The sequence below is a fragment of the Myxine glutinosa genome, chromosome 13 (genome assembly GCF_964187855.1).
Source record: "Myxine glutinosa chromosome 13, kmMyxGlut1.1, whole genome shotgun sequence".
In the NCBI taxonomy this organism is placed as follows: domain Eukaryota; kingdom Metazoa; phylum Chordata; class Myxini; order Myxiniformes; family Myxinidae; genus Myxine; species Myxine glutinosa.
The window spans coordinates 99,514,756-99,540,475 of record NC_136273.1 but is presented as its reverse complement, the minus strand read 5'-3'; the positions used below and the strand labels follow the sequence as shown (position 1 = coordinate 99,540,475).

Below are 25,720 nucleotides of genomic sequence, written 5' to 3'. Positions count from 1 at the left end.
TTCTTGAGACAAGGCAGAGAAACGCGCAGAATGCAAGAAATTTCACTTCTGCTGACGTCGGTGCGATGGACAAGATTTGTCCACATTGTAGAGCGCTTCTTTTCCAAGGTGAAACAGCTCATTTTTGCTGCACGAATGGAAAGGTGTCCTTGGGAAATCTGGGACCTTTACCCCATCAATTACACAATCTGTTTGCCGGCGATGGACCCACAGCGAACGAATTCCGCAGGAACATCAGACAATACAACTGTCTATTTCAAATGACATCATTTGGAGGAAGCCAAGTTTCTCCTCGGCATGGTGCATGGAGCCCATCGGTCATAATTCAGGGTCAAATACATCATCGTATCGGTTCCTTCTTGCCAAATGCGGATGAACAACCGAAATTCCTCCAAATTTATTTCTTAGATCCACATGACAGCGTACAGTTGAGGATGCGGATACTCACCAATGCTGGTATTCACCGTGATGTAGTTGGAGCATTAGAGACCGTGCTGAGACAAGTGAATCCTTACGTTCAATCGTTCCGCATGGCACGCGAGGAAATAGGCAATTTGCCAGAGGCGTTCGTTCTTATTGATCCCAACAGGAGACCAGCTGGTGAACATGAGAGGAGGTTCAATGGTCAAATCGCTGATGAAGTGGGTGTCGTTGTGAAGAATACTGTCGATCCTCAAGCTACAACGCGTCACATTGTATTGAAAGCAAGAGGAGGAGCGCTGCAAAGTATTTCTGAGTTGCACCGTTCTTACGACGCACTCCAGTATGTTCTCTTCTTCCCATTCGGAGATGACGGATGGCAGCCCGAAATGAACATGACCAATGGCAGGAGATTGACTGCCAAGAAATACTACTCCTACCGAATAATGAACCACGAGGATGAGTTCAACTACCTCCTCAGAGGGGGGCATCTGTTCCAGCAGTATCTTGTTGATATGGCAGCCAAAATGGAAGGCACAAGATTGGCGTTTATAAGACTGAACCAGGCATCGCTGAGGTCTGCTACATACAGTGGCTTCACTGATGCTCTCAATGACAATGACGATTTGTCCAACATCGGACGCCGCGTACTACTGTCATCGACATTTGTAGGGGGGCCGAGGTATATGATGGAGCGATGTCAAGATGCCATGATGTACGTAAGAAAATATGGTAACGCGACCTACTTCATCACTATGACGTGTAATCCAAAGTGGCCTGAAATCTCCAATAACCTGTTTCCTCACCAAAGTGAGAACGACAGACCGGATCTCATTGCGAGAGTGTTCGAGTTGAAGAAAACGGTGTTCATTAAATACCTCACTGGATCAGAAGGCTTCTTCGGGAACTGTATCGCTCACGTTGTGTGTGTGGAGTACCAAAATCGAGGTCTCCCTCACATACACTGTTTGCTGTGGCTCGATGAAGCTTCAAAGCCGAGACCACAAGACTATGATCGATTTGTACAAGCTGAAATACCAGATCCCGATGAAGATCCAGAGGGACACAGACTGGTGTTGAAGCACATGATCCATGGTCCATATTGTTCCACAGCAACTGGATGCTGGAAGAATGGAGCATGCAGACACAGATACCCGCGGTCATATGCTCCGTACACACGGTGCGGAGACGATTCGTACCCCATATATAGAAGAAGATCCCCAGAAATGGGAGGATTTGAAGGGCACCAAGAAGGGAGGCAACGACGACCTGTTACAAATCAGTGGGTTGTTCCCCATAATCTCTATCTCCTGAAAACGTTTGATTGCCACATCAACGTTGAAATATGCTGCTCTATAAAGTCGATCAAGTATGTTATTAAGTATGCCATGAAAGGTAGCGATCAAGCTACGTATGCACTGCGCACAAACGACGAGATAACGGAGTACTTGACGGGTAGATACATTGGACCTTCAGAGGCTGTTGCCTCCATTCTTGGATTCTCAGTCCATGACAGGAAGCCGGCCGTTATCCGTTTAGGAGTACATCTGCCAAATGAACAACAGGTATTTTTTGCTGGGAACGTTCATGAACAAAGAAATAATCCCAATATGGCCAAAACCACGTTGACAGAGTTTATGGATCTTTGCAGACGTGACCATTTCGCTAAGACACTGTTGTACGTGGATGTTCCGAGATTCTATACATGGACTAAGGAGAGATGGCAACGAAGAAAACAGGGCAGACCAGTGGAGGGCAACCCTGGAATGTTTGAGGATGACATATTGGGACGAGTTTACACTGTTTCGCCGCGTACTGGTGACCTGTACTATTTCCGACTACTCCTCCACCACGTGAGAGGGCCGACTTCGTTCGAAGTCCTGAGAACGTGTGATAATGTCATTCTACCCACATTCAAAGACGCTTGCAGAGAAATGGGTTTGCTGCAAGGAGACGCTGTCTGGCGCGAGACTCTGGAGGATGCTGAGAGGACACGCCTTCCCAGACCCATGAGGGATTTGTTCGTTGTGCTCCTCACACAAAGTGAAGTCGACAATCCATTGGATCTATGGGAACATTTCAAGGACGCTATGGCTGAAGATTATCTTCTAGCTCATCGACGATCTGCAAATGATCCCAATATTGCCATCAATGAGCGCCATCATGACTTGGCTCTATCGTATTTGCAGCAGAAACTGCAATTGTTGAACAGAACTGTTGCACATTTTCACTTGCCGACTCCAACGACTGTTCTTCATCATGAAGGGATTGCCAACATTCACCTACTGAGAGAACTCCAATACGACACGGAGGAACAACAGCGAATCGTAGACGAAAGGCAGCTTCTGCTCAATGATGAGCAGAGAGTTGTCTATGACTTTGCGTGCGGTTGCATCCGCACGAATCAGTCATCAATGATTTTCATTGACGCGCCTGGAGGCACAGGGAAGACGTTTCTTATTAACCTGATTCTCTCTAAAGTGAGAGCGAGTGGAGAAGTTGCCCTTGCGGTGGCCTCATCTGGCATAGCTGCTACCCTCATGCCTGGTGGAAGAACAGCGCACTCAAGGTTCCAAATCCCTCTGACACCGAGGGAAGATGGCGTATGCAACATCGATAAAAATTCCACTATCGCAGACCTCTTTCGAAGTACAAAACTCATTGTGTGGGATGGGTGTCCTATGATCAGGAGAGAGAGTTTCGAGTCTGTGGATCGCACGTTGCGTGATGTATGTGACAAAGACGAGCCTTTTGGAGGGATCTTGACGATATGCTGTGGTGATTTCCGTCAACTTCTGCCCGTGGTGAAAAGAGGGTGTGATGCTGATGTTGAGAATGCGTGCATAAAGAAGTCCTACTTATGGCAGAGCTTTGGAATGTTTCACTTGAGAACTAATATGCGACTGACCGACGGAAGTGGGCAGTTTTCAAGATTTTTGCTCGACATCGGCGAGGATAGAATCGAGAAAAATGCGGATGATGAGATAGATTTGCCAGAGGATATACTGCTGACAGCGAGTGGGCTCGATGAGTGCATCGATACCATATATCCATCATTCGCCAATCCGATGGAGGTTTTTTCAGCAAGGTCTATATTAGTGCCCCTCAACGAAATGATGCGAAACATCAATTCAAGATGCATCACAAGGTTCCCTGGTGCTAGCAAGGAGTATGCTGCGTTCAACAGTGTGACTGAGGGTACTAATGCGACGCACTTCCCAACGGAATTCCTAGATTCCGTTGAAGTCTCGGGATTGCCGCCGCACAACCTCGAGCTCAAAAAAGGATCCCCTATCATTTTGATGCGGAACTTGGACCCTCCGAAACTTTGCAACGGGACGTGCATGATTGTTGAGGACATGCTTCGAAATATTATAGTTGCGAGGATCATAAGTTCAACGTTTGAAGGCGAAACTGTAATGCTCCCTCGGATCCGAATAAATCTGTCGGAAGCTGAGGATATCCCTTTGCAGCGCTGCCAGTTCCCCATACAATCCTGCTTCGCAATGACGATCCATAAGGCGCAAGGGCAAACTATGGAGAATGTGCTGGTCTACCTGGAGAAACCGGTCTTCCAGCATGGTCAGCTGTATGTGGCGCTCAGTCGAGGGAAGAGGAAAGAGAATGTGCGAGTTTATGTAAATGGAGGATCGTCGACAAAGAACATCGTCATCAGAAGTGTCCTCTGACAACAAAATCGTGGTAGTCCACGGGTCGCGTGTTTTTTCTAAAAAAAAAAAAAAAAAAAAACGTAATCGGAGATAAGGGCCGAAATCACGTGTCACAGATAAGTGATTTAGAACGCTGGAGAGGTGAGCCTTATGGCTTGCTGGCCCAAATAATCTCCCTGATGATGTCCAGCATTCGCTTTAGTTCTATTCTCATATCTATTCAAACTGACTGACCCAACGGGTCATGGGTCGTCTAGTATATATATATAACTAGAAAATTCTTCAAAAAAAATACCCTTAGGACATACACACATGAGAGGTGGGTGCATACCAGAAGTTTGGTAGGATTTCACCAAAGTTTGAGGGAGTAGTTCAGTGACAACACAACACAGGACAGACACTGCACAGATAGATATATATATATATATATATATATATATATATATATATATATATATATATATATATATATATATATATATATATATATATGTATGTAGGGAATTACCAGGGAGCTGTTACTCAATTCGCACACACACATGACAAGCTGTCAGCCTCCCTGGCATTAATTCAGTGATCGATCGGGATTCGAACCCAGGAACCTAGGATCTCATGCCAGCACCCTAACCACTAAGCCAACACCAGGCTTATTATACATATCTGTACAAAGTTTTAATTTAAATCCCTTCAGCTGTACACAAGTTATCACATTTTTACCTGACATGACCTCTGACATTTGGCCCCGGGACCCAAAATCTAATTTATTAATCTTTACATCATTATACATATCTGTACCAAGTTTAAATTATATCCCTTTAGTTTTTATGAAGTTATAGACCTATTACCGACTTTGACCTTTGACCTCTTGACCCCAAAATTTAATCAGTTATTCTTTACATCATTGTACACATGTGTACCAAGTTTGAATTAGATCACTTCAGCCGTTCTCAAGTTATAGAGCTATAACAGACATTGACCTTTGACCTATTGGCCCCAAATTATAATCAGTTAATCTTTGCATCATTATATATGTACCTGCACCAAGTTTGAATTAGATCACTTCAGCCATTCTTAAGTTATAGACAAGTTATTGCGGTAACAGGATTTTTACCTAACATGACATCTGACCTTTGGCCTTTGACATCGTGACCACAAAATCCAATCAGTTCGTCTTTACATCATGCTACATAAGTCTACCAAATTTGGTCAGAATCCCATCACTGGTTCACAAGTTATTGCGGTAACAGGATCTTTACCTAACATGACCTCTGACCTTTGGCTTTTGCCCCCGTGACCACAAAATCTACTCAGTTCATATGTACCTCATTATACATACCTGCACCAAATTTGACTAAGATCCCTTCAGCTGTTCTCAAGTTATCACGGTAACGAAAACCTATCACGGACGGACAGAAGAACAGCGGACACGGACAACCTGAAAACATAATGCCTCAGGCGACTTTATCATGTGGAGGCTTAATTATGCAGTTAAATGTGTCCTTTGTTTGGCTTTAAGTTTTGGCAGCTTTTTCAAAAGTATAATCTTGAATACCCTATCTTCATGACAAAGCCATTAAGATAGAAGCAGAATTGTCTTCTTCTTTCATAAGCAGGCTGAGGCTGCTAGTTACCCTGTGCTCACAAAGCGAAAAGCGGGGTTATGCAATCGGGTGCGTATGTGTGCCGTACGTGTGCCGTGTGCCTTACGTGTGCCGTGTGCCGTGTGCCTTACGTGTGCCGTGTTTGCATTTTAAAAACTAGTGAGATACCCGTGCTACGCACGTGTGGGACGGACGCCAGAAGCAAACAGACAATGCAGAAACGGCGAATGCTAAAACATGAAACCAATAAATTCCACATTCCTGTAGCACCCTCAGTCGCACGTCAGACATGGACAGAAAGTTCGTGAAGGACTTCCATGAAAAACGTACCCGTACGCAAACAAACGGGTACGTTCACATATAGAAACGTCGATCGTGGGTCCGTGGCGGATCTGCATATGGCGATCCGCAAATTTCACGTTTAGAAAGTAGAAACCATCATGACATGTCGTCATTCACCTGAACTCGATATACATATTTTTTCATTCCAAACAACATATCTCCAATCACAAATTAATCACCACATAAACTTTTAACAACATTGTTAATGTTTCCTTCTTTGTAAAAACTACCAAGTCAACAGTTAAAGGGATTTTGAGCCGATAGCTGTTACGGCCTTGGCAAGATCGATTGAGACAGCGATCTGTTAGCTTACACACCGCCCAAATAACTATGTGGAATTCTCTCATGTAGAGATTAAACCCATGTCGTTTGAACTTTGGCCGAGGTCTTTATTTACTTTTAATGATGTTTATATACGAATCAAAAAGAAGATAATTGTTTTTTGGTCGTCCTTTCCGCATATCTCTTGGGATTGTGAGTTGGAGCGACGACCGTGATGGCGGGGAGGGGTTTGGCATTCTCTCAAGCAGGGATTCAACCCATGTCCTCATAAAAGGTCTTTGTCCGAGGTCATTATTTTTAACTGTGTTTTCATTCATCAGGTTGTGATCGGTGCAGCCGTTTGTGCTGTACCCGGGAAAATAACGTCATGCGGAAGTCCAAACCTGAAAATGCTGGAGACCAAAGCTGAAATTGGAAAAACAATATAGCCTATTTTACTCCAGGGGGTCCCAGGATTACCCACCCAAAATATAGTTTCGATTGGTTCAGCCGTTTTTGCGGTACCTTCGAACTGACGGACAGACGGACGGACAGACAGACATTTGGTGAATTATTGTAAGATTCATTTTCTCGGCAACGTTGGTCCGAATGACATGATCGGACCAACGGTTGCCGAGAAATTTTACCGTATGAGCGCCTCTGCCTGTAGATTTTTTGCTGATAATTATGACGTCATAGGTCACGTGGTACAGATGCCATCTTGAAAAAACGTTACACCTATATATCTCTCAAACCACTTAATGGAAAAAATTGAAACATGGCTCATTGTCAAGTACACCCCATGGGGAATAAGATATGTTAATGATGATGTCATAGGTGTCTCCATTATGACGTCATAATTCGAGAAGTACAACGATTGATCTGATCAGTATGAAAAAACAAATTTCCTCTGCAACTGTTAGTCTGATCAGCACGAATTTTTTAGTATATGAGCGGCTCCTACTGCAGAATTGTTCAAATGATAAGTGTGACGTCATTAGTCACGTGGTGCAGGCGCAATCTTTAAAAAATCGAAAAAAGTTGCACCTCTATATCTCCGAAACCACTCCATGGAAAAAAATGTAACATGGCTCAATGTCAAGCATTCCCCTTGGGGAATAAGATATGTTAATGATGATGTCATCAGTACCTAATAATGAGGTCATAATTCAGCAAGTACAACGCTTGATTCGATCAGTATGAATTTCTTCCTCTGCAATTCTTGGACCGATTGACACGAAATTTTCACCATACGAGCGCCTCCTCCTGCAGAATATTTTAATAATAATTATGATGTCATTGTTCAGCGGTAAAGGTGCCATCTTGCAAAAACCGAAAAACCTTGCCCCTCTATATCTCTGACCCCGCTCCATGGAAAAAATTGAAACATGCCTCATTGTCAAGTACTCCCCATTGGGAATAAGATATGTTAATGATGATGTCATCGGTTCCTTCATTATGACGTCATAATTCGACAAGTACAACGCTTGATTCGATAAGTAATGATTTTTTTTTTCTTAGCAACTGTTGGTCCGATGGACACGAATCACCATAGGAGCGACTCAATCTTCACCATAGGAGCGCCTCCTCCCATATAATTTTTTAAATGATAATTATGACATCATAGGTCACGTAGTACAGGCGCCATATTGGGAAAAAAAGAAAAACTTTGCACCTATATGTCTCCGAAACCTCTCCATGGAAAAGAAGAAAAAGCAATCAGAGGTCGCAGACCCTCGCCAGGATGTGTTTTAGTGTTTTTTTACGGCTTTTGTGTCAAAACAAATATGGATCAAAACACAATATATATATATATATATATATATATATATATATATATATATATATATATATATATATATATATATAGATATATATATATTATGGTCTGGCAGCCATATTGGATCAAAAAAAAAAACCCTTAAAAAACAGAAGAGTTGGCTTCTCAAGATTGCGCAGGGTAAGTATTCTATAGAATACCATCTACTTGTATCATTGCTGGGGGTGCAGCTGTGCCTCTGATGCAGTGCCCCATTTCCAGTAAGCTGGCACTCATTTTGCCGACCTCGGAAGGATGACGGGCTGAGTCAACGCACCTGGTATTATTTAACGGCACGATAGAGGCTCAAACTCAAGACCCTAAGGTAAGCCAGCAACCCTCACCATTATGGCAACGCCAGGCTTAGCATTGCCCTGGATTGGTGGAAATGTGAACTTTTGAAATTCCACGTGAGGACAATGTCCTTTTTCACGGATGGTCCATGGTCATGCCCCCAGCGAAATGTCCATCACAAAACGTAAGCCATATTTCCGTGAGGCCCTTAGGCATCATTTACAAAGAATATATCCCATTAACATAACCTTCCAATTTAAATTGCATTAACATGGTTCAAATTATCCTGATAATCCTCTAACAAAGATTGTCTGTATTTCCCCATTCTCATCTCATCGCCTCATTGGATCATTTAACTCAACTCCTCACTGAAAATACCCCGAGCATATCTATGGATTCAGGCATTCTTTCAGACTGATGCTCCAAATACTTTTCCTATTATTTGTCAAGTAGTTTGAGCTACTGTTTGTGGATTTTGAGATGGCCACAAGGAGTTAAGTTTCCACATTCATCTGGTGTCCTCCCCTGAAAAGGCAGCTCATGTTACAGCAAAGCCCCTCCCACAGTACAGAGCAAAGCCCCTCCCACAGCACAGAGTACTTTTGAGAGTGTTTCCCCTGCAGAAAGGGCACCTATCTGGTGGAAAGTTGCCTTGGACATGCAGCGCAAGCCTGATGTCGATAGACATTGAAAAAGTCTGAAGCACAGATAGGTTTCGGTAAGATAGAAGGTAATAGGTCAATCGATAAAGGTGCCAGAGTCGTGCGGAGAAGCTGACAACTCATCATGGAGACGTTTCTCCAAGGACGGTAAGTGCTGCAACAAATTTATAATTTCGTCAACTTGCTACATGAGCAAACCAATATCCAGGTGCTCAATAGTAACTGTCCAGGTAACTATGGTGAACTTTACTGTGGCTTTATAAGGAAATTCAGTAGTACTGCAGCTTGACCTCGTACGCTACTTTATGTACTTTACACCATGTTGGTTGTATCATTGATATTACTGAGATGAGGATTCCCAGCTTTGATCAATGCTTTGGACAATCTTTGAGGAACGGCAACATCTTCCTATATCTACTTTTGCTTGTACATTTGCATCTCTCAAACCCTGCCCCACTACCCACCTTGTATCTCACCAGTCTTTCTTTCCTTCCGAAATAAAATGCTCAGTATATTTATCATCTCTTTATTGAAAGATTCATCTCTTTAATTCGATTATAACTTCACAAGCTGTGTATGTACACGGGTTCATCAGTATGTAGTACCACTCTCTCAAGCCTGGTCTTGGCTTGACGGTTAAGATGACCGGCTTATGATCTTAGGGTCTTGAGCTTGAGCCCCTGTCGCACCGTTGAATTAACATCAGGTGGGTTGACTCAGCCTGCAATCCTTCCAAGATCGGTAAAATGAGTACCAGCTTACTGGTGACACGAGCACTGCAACAGCGGCACAGCTACACTTCCAAGAAAATGATGCAACCAGCAGCCACAGGCTCTTCTTTTGTTTTTCTCTTTTTTAAAGGCTGCATACGAAGAAACAACAACCACTCTCTCAGTAATCAATGATTTAAGGTGTGTGTGCGTGTGTGTGTGTGTGTGTGCGTGCGTGCGCGTGCGTGCGTGTGTGTGTACACACATATATATATATATACTTGCGTGGGTCAGCTCGCTACGCTCACCTCACCACATGTCGTCGCTCCAGAGGCACAAGCTTGTTTTAACTGAGGATAATGACCTGACTTTACGTGAGTTTCTGTGTTGTCATGATTTACACCAATCATAATACAAACATTTCTTTTCTACAAATGTATTTGTATGATTGGTGATATTATTTATTTGTAATTTATTTGTAATCAAAAAAGGTCCAATTGGTGTAAAGTGCTAAATTGTCAAGGGTCCAAGTTGTCTAATCGGTCTTAAGGATGTAAGGGGTCTAAATGGTGTTAATGCCTCGGAGGTCGAAAGGGACTTGAGGTGTGTAAAGATTTAAAGGGTAGAAAGGTTGGAAAGGTGAAGGGATCTAAAGGTGTCTAAACTATTGAAAAGGTCTTATGGGTCTTGGGGGTCTAAAGCTTTTTGGACTTTTGGGTCTTTACGATATTTTGGGTCTTTGGGATTTTTTGGGTCTTCTAGGGTCTTCAGTGAATTTTGGGTGTTTGGGATCTTTGGGGTATTTTTGGTATTTTCCGTCTTTGGGGTCTGATTTATACGAATCATAATACATTTATTTTTGTACAAATTTATGTATAATATTGGTGATATTATGTTTGTAATTTATTTGTAACCTAAAAAGGTCCAAGTGGTGCAAAGCTCTAAATGGTCAAGGATCCAAGCTGCTTTAATGGGTCTAAAGCGTCTTATGTGTCTTAAGGGTCTTCAGGGTATTTTGAGTATTTTGGGTCATCATGGTGTTTTGGGTCTTTGGAGTCTTTTGGGTCTTTGTGGTCTTTTGAGTCTTCAGGGTCTTCAGTCTTTTGGGTTTTTTGGGTCCTCTGTGTCTTTTGGGTCTTCTTGGTATTTTGGGTCTTTGGGGTCTTTCAGGATATTTTGTGTCTTCAATGTCTTTTGGGTTTTTTGGGGTCTTCAGGGTATTTTGAGTCTTTTGGGTCTTCGGTGTCTTTTGGGTATTGTGTGTCTTTGGGTCTTCAGGGTTTTTTTTGGTTCTCTGTGTCTTTTGGGTCTTCGGGGCCTTTTGAGACTTCGGGGTATTTTGGGTCTTTGGGATATTTCTGGTATTTGGGGTCGTTGGGTCTTTAAGGGTCGTTGGGGTATTTTGAGTCTTCAGAGTCTTTTGGGTATGTTGGATCTTCGGGTTATTTAAGGGTCTTCGGGGTATTTTAGGCATTTTGCGTCTTCAGGGTGTTTTGGGTCTTCAGGGTATTTTGGATTTTGGGGTATTTTGGGTCTTCGTGGACTTTTGGGTCTTCAGGGTCTTTTGGATCTTCTGGGTCTTTGGGGTGTTTTGGATATTTTTGGTCATCATGATGTTTTGGGTCTTTAAGGGTCATCAGGGTCGTTTGGGTCTTCATGTACTTTTGTGGTCTTGGTGGTCTTAGGGGTCTTGGGGGACTTAAAGGGTCTTCAAAGGTCTAAGGGGTCTCAGCATTACAAAGGGTCGAAAGATATATTCCAACAGTACGTAATTAATAAACGGACATAACTAATACGAAGAAAAGGAAGGGGCGGCTATGGATTCTCCACTCTCACCCACAGTAGCAAACCTCTTCGTGGAAGACTTTGAATGCTCAGCCCTCCTCTCAACGCCATTTCAACCTAAGTTCTCGCTACGTTATGTCGATGACATCTTTGTTATATGGCAACCAACAAGAGCGATCTCAATTCTTTTCTTCAACACCTTAACAATCAGCACAGCAACATTACATTGACCATGGAGATCGAGCGACAAGAGTCAATTTCCTTTCTTGACATCCGCATTGCCAAGTCTCCTAATGACAAGCTCTCTCACCAGGTACAGTCGTGGCCAAAATATTTGCACCCTTGCCCTTTTTTTCAAATAACTCACAATTTTCTCAAAAAATAAGTTGAAATTGAAAAAAGTATTTGGTCTCCACAATTCTTGATTTCACTGTTAATATTACAGAACCTTTTTTTTTTTTTTTTTTTTTTTTGTATACAAGATCGAGGCTCGTGAAAGAGCTAACATTAATCACACAAAAAGACAAACCGACACACAAAACACAAAAAACAAGGGGAGCGGCAGACAAGATGGGGAGAGAGGGGGAAGGACACAAAAGAGAGGGGGAAGAGGGGGAAGGACACAAACACAACATTTGAGAGCAGGGACATCGGGAGGACTTGGGGGGAGGTGGGAGAGGATTAAAACATATGAACACTGCAAGGACTCTGGGGTGAATTACCGGGGGTAGAAAAGATCAAGGTTTTCGATGGGGGATGATAAGAGATGGTGGTGAACAGCTGTTTTAAAGACCTGGAGGGAGGAGTGGGATTGAAGGGAGTGGGGGAGTTTGTTCCAGAGGCGGGAGAAAAGGGGAATGAAAGAGTGAAGGTGAGCACAGAGCCTAGACTTTGGCAGTTTAACCATAAGAGGGTTGCAGGCAGATCTTGTGCGACCTGAAGGAATATTGGGGGGACAGAGCACAGAGAGAGCTGGGGGAGCAAGGCCGGAGAGGAGTCGGTAGAAGACAGAAAGACCACCAACCTGCCTGCGGTGAGTGAGTAAAAGGCCCTCGGCGTTGACTACATCGCAGGAGATTCCAATGATTCTGAAAGCTTTGGCCTCAACAGCGTGAAGCCGAGCAAGGTGTGAGGCAGGAGCACCAGCCCAGAGGGGGGAACAGTATTCCATTGAGCTGCGGATGAAAGCCTTGTATGTGGTGAGGAGCTCAGGTGTGCCAAGGAAGGACTTCGCACGACGGAGGATGCCCAGTCGGCGACTGGCTTTGGAGGCCAGCTTGGAAATGTGGTTTTCCCAAGAAAGATCATGGCAGATAGTGAGACCCAAAAGCTTGAGCGACAGAACTTCTTGGAGAGGATTGTTGAGAAAGTAGATGGGAGGGTTGTCCAGTCGGTCCTTTCGGAGAGACATTGTAAGAGTGTGAGATTTGTCAGGATTGAAAGACATGTTCCACTTGTTTGACCAGTCTGTGATTTTGTCCAGGTCTGCAGAGAGTGAGGAGGCTGCAGACTGCCGATCTGAGGGATGAGGAATGGAGCGACAGAGAGTAGAGTCATCAGCAAAGAGATAGAGAGGATTTTCAAGAGAGTCAGAGAGATCATTGATGAAGACCAGAAAAAGCACAGGGCCCAGAACACTACCTTGGGGAACTCCAGCCTGAACAGGAAGAGGAGATGAGAGAAACCCATTCAGGGCCACACGTTGACTACGACCAGAGAGGAAGTCCGCCAGCCATGCGTGGAGATTTCCATGGATACCAAAGGAGGAGAGTTTGGAGAGCAGAGCAGGGTGCCAGACCGTATCGAAGGCACGTGAAATGTCAAGTTTTTGATTCAGAACTTAATATATCCCATTAAATCACAAAATAAAAAGAAATGGCATTGACAAAATTGTTGACACCCGAGACTTAATATTTGGTAGCACAGACTTTTGGAAAAAATAACTGCAGTCAATCACTTCCTATAGCCATGAATGAGCTTCCTACACCTCTCTACTGGCAGTCTGGCCCACTCTTCTTGTGCAAACTGCTCCAGTTCTCCCAGATTTGAAGGGAGCCTTCTCCCAACTGCTGTTTTCAGATCTCCCCACAGGTGTTCAATGGGATTTAGATCTGGACTCATTGCTGCCCACTTCAGAACAGTCCAGCATTTTGTCTTGAACCATTCCTGGGTGCTTTTTGAAGTGTGTTTGGGGTCATTGTCCTGCTGCAAGACCCATGAACTTCGACGGAGACCCAGATTTCTGACACTGGCATTGAACATTGTGCTCCAAAATGCCTTGGCAATCTCCTGATTTCATGATGCCATGTACACATTCATGGTACCCAGTGCCAGAGTCAGCACAGCAACCCAAAAACGTCACTGAACCTCCTCCATGTTTGACTGTAGAGAAGGTGTTCTTTTCTTTGAAGGCTTCATTTTGTTTTCTGTAAACATAGAGATAATGTGCTTTACCAAAAAGTTCTAATTTGGTCTCATCTGTGCACAGGACATTCCCCAGAATGAGTTTGGCTTGTTCAGGTGTGATTTGGTGAACTCCAGTCGGGCTTTCTTATGTCTCTCCCTCAGCCCAGTGGTGTCCTCTTGGGTCTCCTACCATAGAACCCACTTTCATTGAGTTGGCATTGGATGGTGCGAGTTGAAACTGTTGTACCTTGTGTCTGAAGGTCAGCTTGGATCGGTCTGGCAGTTGATCGAGGTGCTTTCTCCACCATTCGAACAATTCTTCGCTGCAATCTTCGCTGCAAGTTTTCTCTTGCTGCCACATCCAGGGAGGCTGGCTACAGTACCATGGGCCTTAAACTTCCTGATAACATTGCGTATGGTGGACACAGGAATGTAGTGGATTTACCAAGCAGCTAGCTAGCGCTTACCATGCCAGCCGTTCCTTAAGGGTTTTGAATTGAGTGCTTGCCCGAATGCTTAAACCACTTGGCGATCTCTCCACAAGAAACTTGGTAAATGAACACACACCCAATGTTCTTGAGACCCGATCATAGAGAGACTGTAATCTATATAATCCAAAGAGGAATGACCTTTCCTGCCGCTCTCGAAGTGAGCGGGTGTTTACGTCGTAATGCCTTTTTCTTTTTTTTTGTATACTGAATCGAGGCTCGTGAAAGAGCTAACATTTACTTCAGCTAACATAACACTTCAGACATCATATACGTATTGATGTAGCATGACGGCCGGACACAAAACTTCCCCTACTTTAATATATATGACATATATTTAACCTCCAGTAACGTTGCAGTCACTACAAAGGGATTAGTCTTACGATTAGATTTACTATAATAATAAAATCACGTTATTATGACGAAAATTATATTATTTTTTTAAAACCGAGGTGAATTCCTTACCTCCGCTTTTACACCGCTTCAATCCATCAACTTTCCATTCACGACATTGGGATTAAAGTGTTTTATTTATATGTACTATAATATTATCATTACTACGAAAACGATACTACTGAAACAACACCACTGTATTAAGAAACCTGGGATTAATTTGTCCGGAGCAGACTGAGTTATAACGCCTAAGGCCGATACGTACCATATTGGTGGAAGAGACGTAACGCCGATGCTTTCGATATTTGACGGTCGTTTTAACAATCGATTTGTTTGTGTTTCACACTGAATGAAAAACGTAAATGTAGAGCATGGTGATTGTGATATATGACAGGTTCGACAATATGTTCGGCATTAACGGCATATAAATCAAAATGGCGGTGCATGGAGAGTCCGCCGCAGCACCTCCGAAATGACATCAGACGTAATGACATCATCCTGTCATGTGACCAGATTCTCAGCTCTGATTGGTATACGTTTGAGGGGACATACAGTACATACATACATAACTACATACAGACGGACAAACTCTGTTCTGGACTGCTCTACCCGATATACAGTCACATGAAAAAGTAAATACACCCCATGTAAAGTTTTGACTTTTTCAACATACAGCTATTTGATCTTCATTTCAACAATATTGATAGATAAAGGTGATATAATATAACAAATATCATGAAACATTTACATTTTGTAGTCCATTGTATAATTTAAATAAACATAAATGCAAATTTCGCATGTGGAAAAAGTAAGTACACCCTTGGCTCTAATAGGTGGTATTGCCCCCTTTGGCAGAAACAACCTCAAGTAGGCGTTTCTTATAACCGTCTACCAGTCTCTGACATTGACTGGGAGAAATTTTTGCCCACTCCTCCATGCAGAATTCTTTCGGCTGTGCGATGTTTGAGGGGTTTCTTGCATGCACAGCTCGTTTCAAATAACCCCCAAAACATCTCGATGGGATTTAGATCCGGGCTTTGACTTGGCCATTCCAGAACTCTCCATTTCTTTCTTTTCAGCCATTCCTTGGTGGCTTTACTGGTATGTTTAGGGTCATTGTCATGTTGCAGGGTCCACCTTCGGTTGAGCTTCAACTTTCCGACAGATGGCCTCACATGATCCTCAAGCACCCTCTGGTACAATGAAGAATTCATCGTGGATTCTATGAAGGTGAGTTGCCCAGGCCCTGATGCAGCAAAGCTGCCACAAACCATAATATTTCCACCACCATGCTTTACAAGTTGGTATCAGGTTCTTGTGGTCAAATGCTGTCTTTGGTTTTCGCCAAACATGTCTTCTGGTACTGTGGCCAAATAGCTCTACCTTTGACTCATCTGTCCAGAGCACATTGTTCCAGAAGTGCTGCTCTTTACGTTGGTGTTCATTGGCAAACTTTAGTCTTGCCCTGATGTTCTTTCTGGACAGCAAAGGTTTCCTCCTGGCACACCTCTCCAGTAGATCAAATTTGTGCAGCCTCTTTCTCATGGTAGACTCATGCACTTTGACATCAACAGTGGCAAGAGCTACCTGTAGGTCCCGTGATGACTAGTCTAGTAGGAAGACTAGGTCCCCCTGCACCCCCCGGAGATATACTTCTAATCAGTGTTTCTAGATTGGAAGAAATGTGTAGAAAATGACTAGCTATGGCCCCAAGCTGAAAAAATGTCCCACATACCATTTGTATGCAAATTACTGCTGCCATTATCAAAAAAACGATTTTTGACATATCTCAGCCAATATTGCAGATAATTGAAAAATGAAGGTGTCTAGACCCATGTTTTGAAGGGCATAGATCATGATAGAACTATTCATAACATGATTACATGTGTCTATGGTATACTAGTATGCATATTAATGCTGTAATTACAAAATAATCAGTTTTACAAATGATAAGGATACGTTAATACTGCAGATAACTTAACATGGTACATAAGGGGTCTAAACCCAGGTATTTTCAAGGTTAAATGTCAACAAGATGCTCCTGAGTCTTGCATAGGGGCGGGACATTGGCAGTAACATTGGTACCACTCAACTTTTCTTCCCACCATTGACTTTGTATTGCGAGAGATTTTCACTTGCTTATTTAAAGGTTTCTCACCCAGCCCACGTAAAATCTACCAACTCCTGCTGTTAACTCCCAAACATATTTTTTTATGTTATCCAATCACAGTGCAGAAATGACAGACTAGAGATCCAAATTAGTGCTGCTATAGCTGCCATTTTACATTTCCATCCATGTAACATGCGCGCTCGCGCGCTCGTATCAATTGGTAATGTCGCGCGCTCGTATCAATTGGTAACGTTGATGTTATTGAATACCTCAGTTGAAAGTTCAGTCTTCCATTCCATCTGTGTGTTGTTCTTGGTATTCATCCTCCAATCTAGCCAGGTAAGATGCTAACTATAATGTTACTCACACTCTTGACTTCAGTTTCTGCATGAAATCATAAACAGGCAGAATAACAGCTGAGCCAGCTAGCACCATGTTAGCTAACGTTAAAGCTAGCCTCATCTATGTACAGTATGTTCCTAATGTCGGTGTAACTTAAACTTTTGTTAATGCCAAACATGAGACATATCTGTTGACTTCTGTATATGAATTGAACCAGAAAGAGGCACGACAGCTGAGCTAGCTACAGTAACTTAGCACAATGTTTCATTGGCCTAGATAGCTAACGTTAGTGTGGAAGAATTTAGATGTTTTAGCTATTAGCACTTTTGATGCCACTAAACATGGTTTAGTCAGCTAAAAAGTACCCTAGTGTAGAACATGACTCAGAACCTCTGTTACCTCACTGAAAACTCAGAGCCTCCTTTCACAGGCACTTTTAACATCATTCGTGATTTCTTATTTGTCATTTAACAGTGATGGTAGACATCGACAGCAAGCATGCCCAAAATAAAACGGAGTGTAGAACCTGCAGCCCAAAGCTCTCCTCCTACATGCATCCTTCATGTACCATCCATGTCTGATCATGGGGATTTCACGCCCCTCCGTAAAATTAAAGGATCTGCTTCAGAAAAACTGCAACTGCTTCAAAAGATCCGGGATAGACGTCTCAACCAACCGCATGACTCCCCATGTCGTATGCAATCAGTATGTGATCAGATCCCGGCAACTCTTCCTGATGACCTAGAAAGAGTAGGATATCACAGCAAGTGTTATAAGCACTTTGTCCGCCACTTTCATCGTCTGGGAGATGATACAGAACCAGGGCCATCAACCTCATCATGGCATCACTCTCCTCGTAAACCAGGAGGTTCTGCTGAACCCATCTTCCCGCCAGAGTGTATATTTTGTGAGAAAGTTGAGACCAAAGATGCTCATCGCAATACTGAGAGGCCTACAACCTTCCCATCCTTTAAAAACAAAGAAAATGCATGGGAGCAAATCGAAACACGGGCTGAGAAAATGGGTCTCTATCGACTCCATCGAAAGGTGAAAAACAAAGACCTCTTTGCATGTGAGGCCAAATACCATCCGTCATGTTTTAAAGCTTTCCGCACAGCATTCTACAACTATGAGCGTGCGATTCACAGAGCCGAAGCACCAAAGGAGCAGGCTTGCATGTCAGCCGCCCATGAAAAGGCATTCAACTCAGTACTGGAACACATTCAAACCCAGGTCATCCAGCAGAATAAAGTTCTACAGCTTTCTTCCTTGCGCTTGCTCTATGTCGAGGAACTGAAACTGAATGGATATGAGAACTCAAATTATCGGTCAGAGAAACTACTGAAACGCCTACAGAATGACCCAATCAAGGAGCATATCCACTTCACGAAAGTTGATCATGACAAATGTGATGTCATTTCTTTCTGGCTTGTGCACAGCTCAAACATAACAGTTTCCAATGCTCTCGCACGAGCATTCACACTCGGAAGCACAAACAAGAACCAAAATGTTGCCCTCCAACTTCGCCAGGGTATTCTACAGGCTTTCAGAGAGTGTAAAGACCAACCATGGCCACCAACAGCTGAAGACATGGAGCTCAATCCTGAAGACATCCTACCTCCAGACCTTGACCGCTTTCTCAGCGTGCTAATGACTGGCAAGGAGGGCATCGAGACAGAAAAGGTGAAGCGTCTGGTCTTCTCCATTGGACAAGATCTGTGCCGTGCAGTTGATGGTGACCTGCACTTGCAGGTGCTTGATCAGATGGTGGCCAAGCAGCACTTTCTGTTCTCCACTGACAGTTACCATCCTGAGTCAATCAAAGCGCAGGAAAGGCTGAGGCGGGGCAGCTCAGAGAAGATCATTCTGGCTGGACCAGCAACCAGGAAGCCATATGACTTCAAAATGTTCCTTGCAAATGACGACAACAAAAAGCAGATGTGCCAGCTTCTTCTGAAAGTGTGGAGTGGACAAGAGGCAGCTACCAGGCTGGAGAGAACAGAGATGGCTGTGCTGATCGTGGAGGGGAAGGCCCACCAACTTGCCTCAACGAATGGCAAGGTAAAATTGAAAGCCCTTCGTGAATGGCGATTCAATTTGTAATTTTTCCTGAAAAAAAGGTGATTACCTGTGATGTTTGTCTAGATCTGAAACTGGCAGTGACTGGTGATTGAAATGCGGTGCCTTTTTGTGTTTCAGGTCGAGGTACGTGAACTCCCCACGATCTACAGCAACCAGGAAGAGACTGATACCAGGGTGGTTCTGTACCTCCATCATGCTGCTACCATCGGATACAAGAACGCTGTAGTCAGAACACCGGACACAGACATCCTCCTGATCCTGCTCCACCATGCCCACAACATCAAGCTGACGGTGTACCTGGATACAGGGTCAGGGAAGCATCGCCAACTTGTCAACGTCTCTGAGCTGGCAGAATCCCTGGGAGAGGACTACTGTGCCACTCTCCTGGGGTACTATGTGTTCAGCGGAGAAGACTGCACCAGTGCCTTCAAAGGGAAGGGAAAAGTCGGGCCCTTGAAAAAGCTGGAGAAGAATCCCAGGTTTCACAGGGCATTCGGTGAACTGGGTGACAACTGGGATGCCAACCCTGAGGTGGAGAGGCAGTTAGAAAAATTCACCTGTGTGATGTACGGCCAGAGTCGCGAGTCATCAGTGGACATTGTCCGTGCCAAGCTGCTACGAAAAATGGTGGGAGAGGACAAGACCCTCACATCCAAGTCCAAGGTTGATCTGGCTCGCCTTCCTCCATGCCAGTCTGCCCTGAAGCCGCACATCCAGCGTGTGAACCACCGCGTAGCATTGTACAAAAGAGCCGATCAACCTATCATCGAAAAGCCAAAACCTTATGAGGAGCAAGGATGGATAAGGACTGATGAAGGACTGTTGAAACCAATGTGGTCCAGTGGTCCCATCCTACCAACCTCACTGGTGGATCTTCTGAACACAGGAGAGCACGAAGAGGAGGAGGAAGAGGAAGGAGAAGAAGAGTTTGACTCTGACGATTTCGATGAAAATGATGATGACTGACTCAGTGTAGAATCACTAATGCTAATGATGTTTATCTAAAACAAGCAAGAGAAGAGTGGTCACATTGAGTGCTAGGACTATTTTGACAGTTGTAATATTTAGAAAAATAAAACTTTGTGTTAACGTCTGTGTAGACGGACCTTAATATGAGTCTATTATTTCGTAAAACTGTGATTATTTTGTAAATAAAGCACTAATTAGCATACTAGTATACCATAGACACATGTAATCATGTTATGAATAGTTCTATCATGATCTATGCCCTTCAAAACATGGGTCTAGACACCTTCATTTTTCAATTATCTGCAATATTGGCTGAGATATGTCAAAAATCGTTTTTTTGATAATGGCAGCAGTAATTTGCATAAAAATGGTATGTGGGACATTTTTTCAGCTTGGGGCTATAGCTAGTCATTTTCTACACATTTTTTCCAATCTAGAAACACTGATTAGAAGTATATCTCCGGGGGGTGCAGGGGGACCTAGTCTTCCTACTAGACTAGACATTCTAGGGTTCTTTGAGAATTATTTCAGCATCTTGCGGTTTGCTCTCGGGCTGAACTTGCTGGGGCGGCCTGTCCTGAACAAGTTGGCAGTTGTTTGGAATCTTCTCCACTTGTAGATGATCTTCCGGACAGTCGAATGATTGATTTCAAATTGTTTGGAGATCTTTTTAAATCCCTTCCCAGACTCGTAGGCATTTATAACCTTCTTTCTGAAGGCCTCAGAGAGCTCTTTTGATCTCGGCATGGTGACGCCGCACACTTCAACAACAAAAAGCAAACCAAACGAAATGTCTGAGGTTTAAATAAGACAGGTTCCTCCAAGATCCTCTCTAATGATGTTCTAATCATTTGCACCTGAGCTGGTGCACGTGATTCTAATTGTAGGTATTTGAAGTAGTGATAAATGTAAGGGTGAACTTACTTTTTCCACATGCGAAATTTGCATTTATGTTTATTTAAATTATACAATGGACTACAAAATGTAAATGTTTCATGATATTTGTTATATTTTATCACCTTTATATATCAATATTGTTGAAATGAAGATCAAATAGCTGTATGTTGAAATATGTTGAAAAAGTCAAAACTTTACATGGGGTGTACTTACTTTTTCACGTCACTGTATGTGTGTAACAGCTGTGTTTTTTTTTTCAGCATAATCTCCATTGCTCTCAATGCATTTTTACAGCGCTTCAGTAAGGCCTGGGTTCCTCTAGAAAAAATATATTTTGGCTTCTTGTGTGGCCATTCGTACACCGCCTCTTCGACCTCTTCGTCAGATCGGAAAGTGGTTTCACCAAGCGCCTCTTTAAGTGGCCCAAAGATGTGGTAATCCGAAGGGGCGAGGTCTGGCGAGTAGGGTTGATGAGGAAGACACTCAAAATGCAGGTTCTGGATTGTTGCAGCTGTAGCGTGGGCAGTTTGGGGCCGAACATTGTCATGCCACAGCAAAACACCGGTAGTGAGTAGTCCATGACGTTTTGATCTGATTGATGGTTTCAGATGATTTTGAAGGAGGTCACAGTATGATGCACTGGTGACTGTGGTCCCTCTGGGCATGTAATGCTCTACAAGTTGGCCTTGGCTATCCTAGAAGAGCGTCAGCATCACTTTTCCAGGGGATGGCTGTGTGCGGAAGTTTTTGGGCTTCGGTGAAGTTGAATGGCGCCACTCTTTGCTTGCCCTCTACGTTTCTGGCTCAAAGTAGTGGACACAGCATTCATCCCCAGTCACTACGCACTGCAAGAAAGTGTCGCCTTCTGTTTCGTAACGTCGCAGAAGTACTTTACATGCGTCCACTCGCCGTTCTTTCAGTTCGGGTGTGAGTTGTCTTGGCACCCACCTTGCAGACACTTTGCGGAACCCCAGCACGCTGTGAATGATATGGTGTGCTGAACCTTGGCTAATGTTCGATTCGGAGACCATTTCATCCACCTTAACGCGACAGTTTTCCCTTAGCATGCGCTCAACTCCTTAACCATTTCTGGTGTGTTGGCTGTGTGAGGCCGGCCCGAGCGAGCAGCGTCTGCCACACTAGACACTCCACTTTTAAACTTCCTGTCCCAGTCGTACACCTGCTGCAGCGATAAACATGCGTCACCATTTTGCATCTTCATTCTGTGATGGATTTCACTGGGATTCACACCCTCACTTCCCAAGAAACATATGACAGAAAGTTTCTCCTCCCTGGTGCTTGCTTCTAAGGGAGCCGCCATCTTGGAACTGCGCTACTGACGTCATACGCTCAATGTTGCCAGATCTAAAACAGGCAAAATATGACTCTTACCCATATATATAACATATGTCGTCTACTACTACACACATCACATTTTCCAATTTATATCGCCATTTTAAGGTTACTTATTGACTGGCCCTCGGATATTGTCACACACCCAACCTGTCCATCAAGTTTTGTCAATAACTTTTTGACGTCTCGTGCTATATATCGGGTTTAGCCCAATCTCTCAGTGGCGAAAAATCACTTAGAAATTCTCATATCCAGATCCCGATCCTCACCAAAATCCAATCATTACATCCTTGAGACATACCCAACCTCTGCCAAATATCTCTGCCAGAATATGTCCACAACTTTGAGATATCCTGTTCACAAACAGAAAAACAAACAGAAATGGGTGAAAAATAACCTTCATCCACCTTCGGTTGCGGAGGTGATAAGTAAACAATATTATACTGATTTGAAAAGACAATGTGAATCGGCACAAAATGTCCTGCTTTGTCAAAGTATCCTTGTGTATGTAAAATACGGTTTGTGGTAGAAGATGAAATATGATTATAGGTGTACTTTTTCTGGGGTACCTGCATCAAGTAGCTGCGAAAGAGTATCTCTGTGCTGCAGATGCAGTGCAAGCTGTAAGTGAAGCAGGACTTTGTAAATTGTTCCGGGAGCTGGTGATAGCTTGCCAACTCTTTGTCAAGGATGGAACACCGTGGGATATTTAATGTCTGCCAACTAAGGCTTGCAGACAGGCCATCCCCAGATTACCGTCCACTCCAAACGTGCCAACCCCAGGCTAAATTGCTTCGTTCTTGGTGGAACCAGGGCCTCCGATGAAGTCATTTCACTCAGATGTATATCCATGTCCTGTGAGTAATCCATGGATGGAATGTCTTGAACAGAACACAGTGATGCATCACATCTGCCACTTGGCGGCTTTCCTTTTTCATTTTTCCTCTTCGTTCAATCATAAAGTCGAATAAAGGAGGTTGTTTTGTTGTTTTGTTCCTTTTGATGCCATGACAATGTCGAGGTTCTTTGTGGCCATCTAGTTAGTTTGTGGGAGTGGGTGCAGAAATGTGAAAATTGCAATGATGAAATGAGGGGAAGGAATGATGAAAAGGAGGACCTGGATTGGTCAGTGTTGGAAGAGTGACGAGAGGGTCAAGTGCATATTTTCCCTCAAGATCGCTAATCCTGCCGGTCTCTTTTTCCAGTAATTGTTGGTGAGTCCAAGCAATAACATTACACACAAGGGCAACATCTCACCAGAACCAGCACAACTCCAATGGAATCTTGACAGGACATTGAAATTGGCTGTGGCTTCTTGAGCTCCACAATCCATGATTTTGGCATTTGTGTCATTGGGAATCTTTGATGTCAAGGAACCAAAATGTTGGATAAATGTTGTGACAGTTTACTTGGCCAGAAGCTTTTCTTCTCAACTCACCCTCCCTCAGCTCCAATCCCTGCATCTCTCATGAAGTAGGTCTCGTCGACACAATCTGGGAATCAGGCCAAGCATGTCATTGCTCCACCTTGCAATTAAAAATCCTCTGCCATTAGCGCTAATCATAGGTCTCTGTTGGATCAGTCATGATTTGGGATGTTTTATTTGGCCCTCCATCTGGTGCTATGTATTTTAATTGGTCATTGCCAGGAAAGGAAGCAAAAGAGGGCAGGGGTCATTTTGGAACTGTTTTTTGTTTTGTTTTGTTTTGAATTTTGGAACATTTTGGAAGTCTCCCCTCCATGCATGTATGTACTGTATGTATGTACTGTATGCCTGCTTGTGTGCATGTGCCTGCAAAACATCAACCAATCCGATAGATTAAAGTCTGGCTGAGAAAGGTGTAAATCACACGTCGAGTGTCTGCCAGCAACGACACGCAGCTTTTCAGGATTACTACCATGTGCTCGCAAAGCGAAACGCAGGGTATAGGGATCGGTATTGCATCTATGTATGTTTTGTATTGTATTGTATTTTTGTGTGTTGTATTATTGTATTGTATGTATATATATATATATAGTATATAGTATATATATGTGTATGTATATATATATATATATATAGATAGATATATATAAAGATATATAAAGATATACATGTGTATATATATATATATATATATATATATATATATATATATATATATATATATATATACAATAATACAATATATATATATATATATATATACTCGCAGAAGTACCCAGCATTGCCAGGCGGGGGAGGGGAGAGGTGAGGGGAGGAGAGGGGGGAGGGGGGAGAGAGGAGAGGGGGAAGGCGAGGGGGGAGGGGAGGGGGAGGTGAGGGGAGGGGGGAGGGGGAAGGGGAGGGGAGGAAGGGGAGGGCCTGTCAACAATGACGTTGCAGTTCTCATGGGAGGAGAGCAGCACAACAATCGCGACATCGTCCTGCATCTTCACAACAACAGCACGAAGCGGATTTTGGAGACTCACCGATCCTGTGACGCCCTCCAGTACCGGCGTTGCCGGGAGGGGGAAGGGAGACCCATACATTCCCAACCCGTACATTCGCCCTCTCGACTCAAGCTCACTCGGACAAAAGCCTTGCACAAATTACACCGTGAAGGCCCAATGGCCATGTCTATGCCACAAATCAAGTACGTGAGCGAGTCTGCTGCACTGAATTGAAAATATATAGAATGCTCATACTCCGTGAAAAGTGTAGCCGCCGTGTCGCCATCTTGGTTAGCACGACTCGACCAACTCGCTTCGTGGATCTCGTTTGTTTTGAACGTGTCACAGATTTTAAAAGCCAGACAACTGTTAAAATGCCATTTTGTGCGGCAATAAACTGCTTCAATTGGTTAAGGAAGGGTTGTGGAAAGACGTTTCACAGGTGTTTCAAAGACGTTTAATTCATATTGCACAAAATCGACAAAAATCGACACAAAACACGATCGCACAAAAGGTGAAAAAACGCAATCGCTTTTCGCTCTGAATTACGAGCAAACGTGTGACGGAAATCACCATCGCCCAGCATCGAATGCCAACCAAGATGGCGCCCGGTAGCTGCATCTCCACCTATGTGGTGTGAATGGCAATGGTCATTCTATATATTTTCCGTTCAGTGGTCTGACAGCGAGGATGGAACATCACG

At 43.6% G+C, this 25,720-nt stretch overlaps 2 protein-coding genes across 2 annotated transcripts in view; both read left to right on the top strand.

The window, feature by feature from the left end:
* The first annotated feature begins 9,012 nt into the window (after positions 1-9,012).
* The window catches only part of LOC144888589 (uncharacterized), a 43,314-nt gene continuing 26,606 nt past the window's right edge, over positions 9,013-25,720 (top strand). The window contains exon 1 of the mRNA XM_078767040.1: positions 9,013-9,217. Within this exon, the coding sequence (XP_078623166.1) occupies positions 9,195-9,217 (23 nt within the window). The 5' untranslated portion in view covers positions 9,013-9,194. The remainder of the gene's footprint in view (positions 9,218-25,720) is intronic.
* LOC144888620 (uncharacterized) lies at positions 19,044-20,497 on the top strand. The gene is made up of 2 exons (XM_078767213.1): positions 19,044-19,365; positions 19,504-20,497. Exons 1-2 carry the CDS (start codon positions 19,069-19,071, stop codon positions 20,350-20,352), a joined length of 1,146 nt encoding a protein of 381 aa, XP_078623339.1. The 5' UTR covers positions 19,044-19,068; the 3' UTR covers positions 20,353-20,497.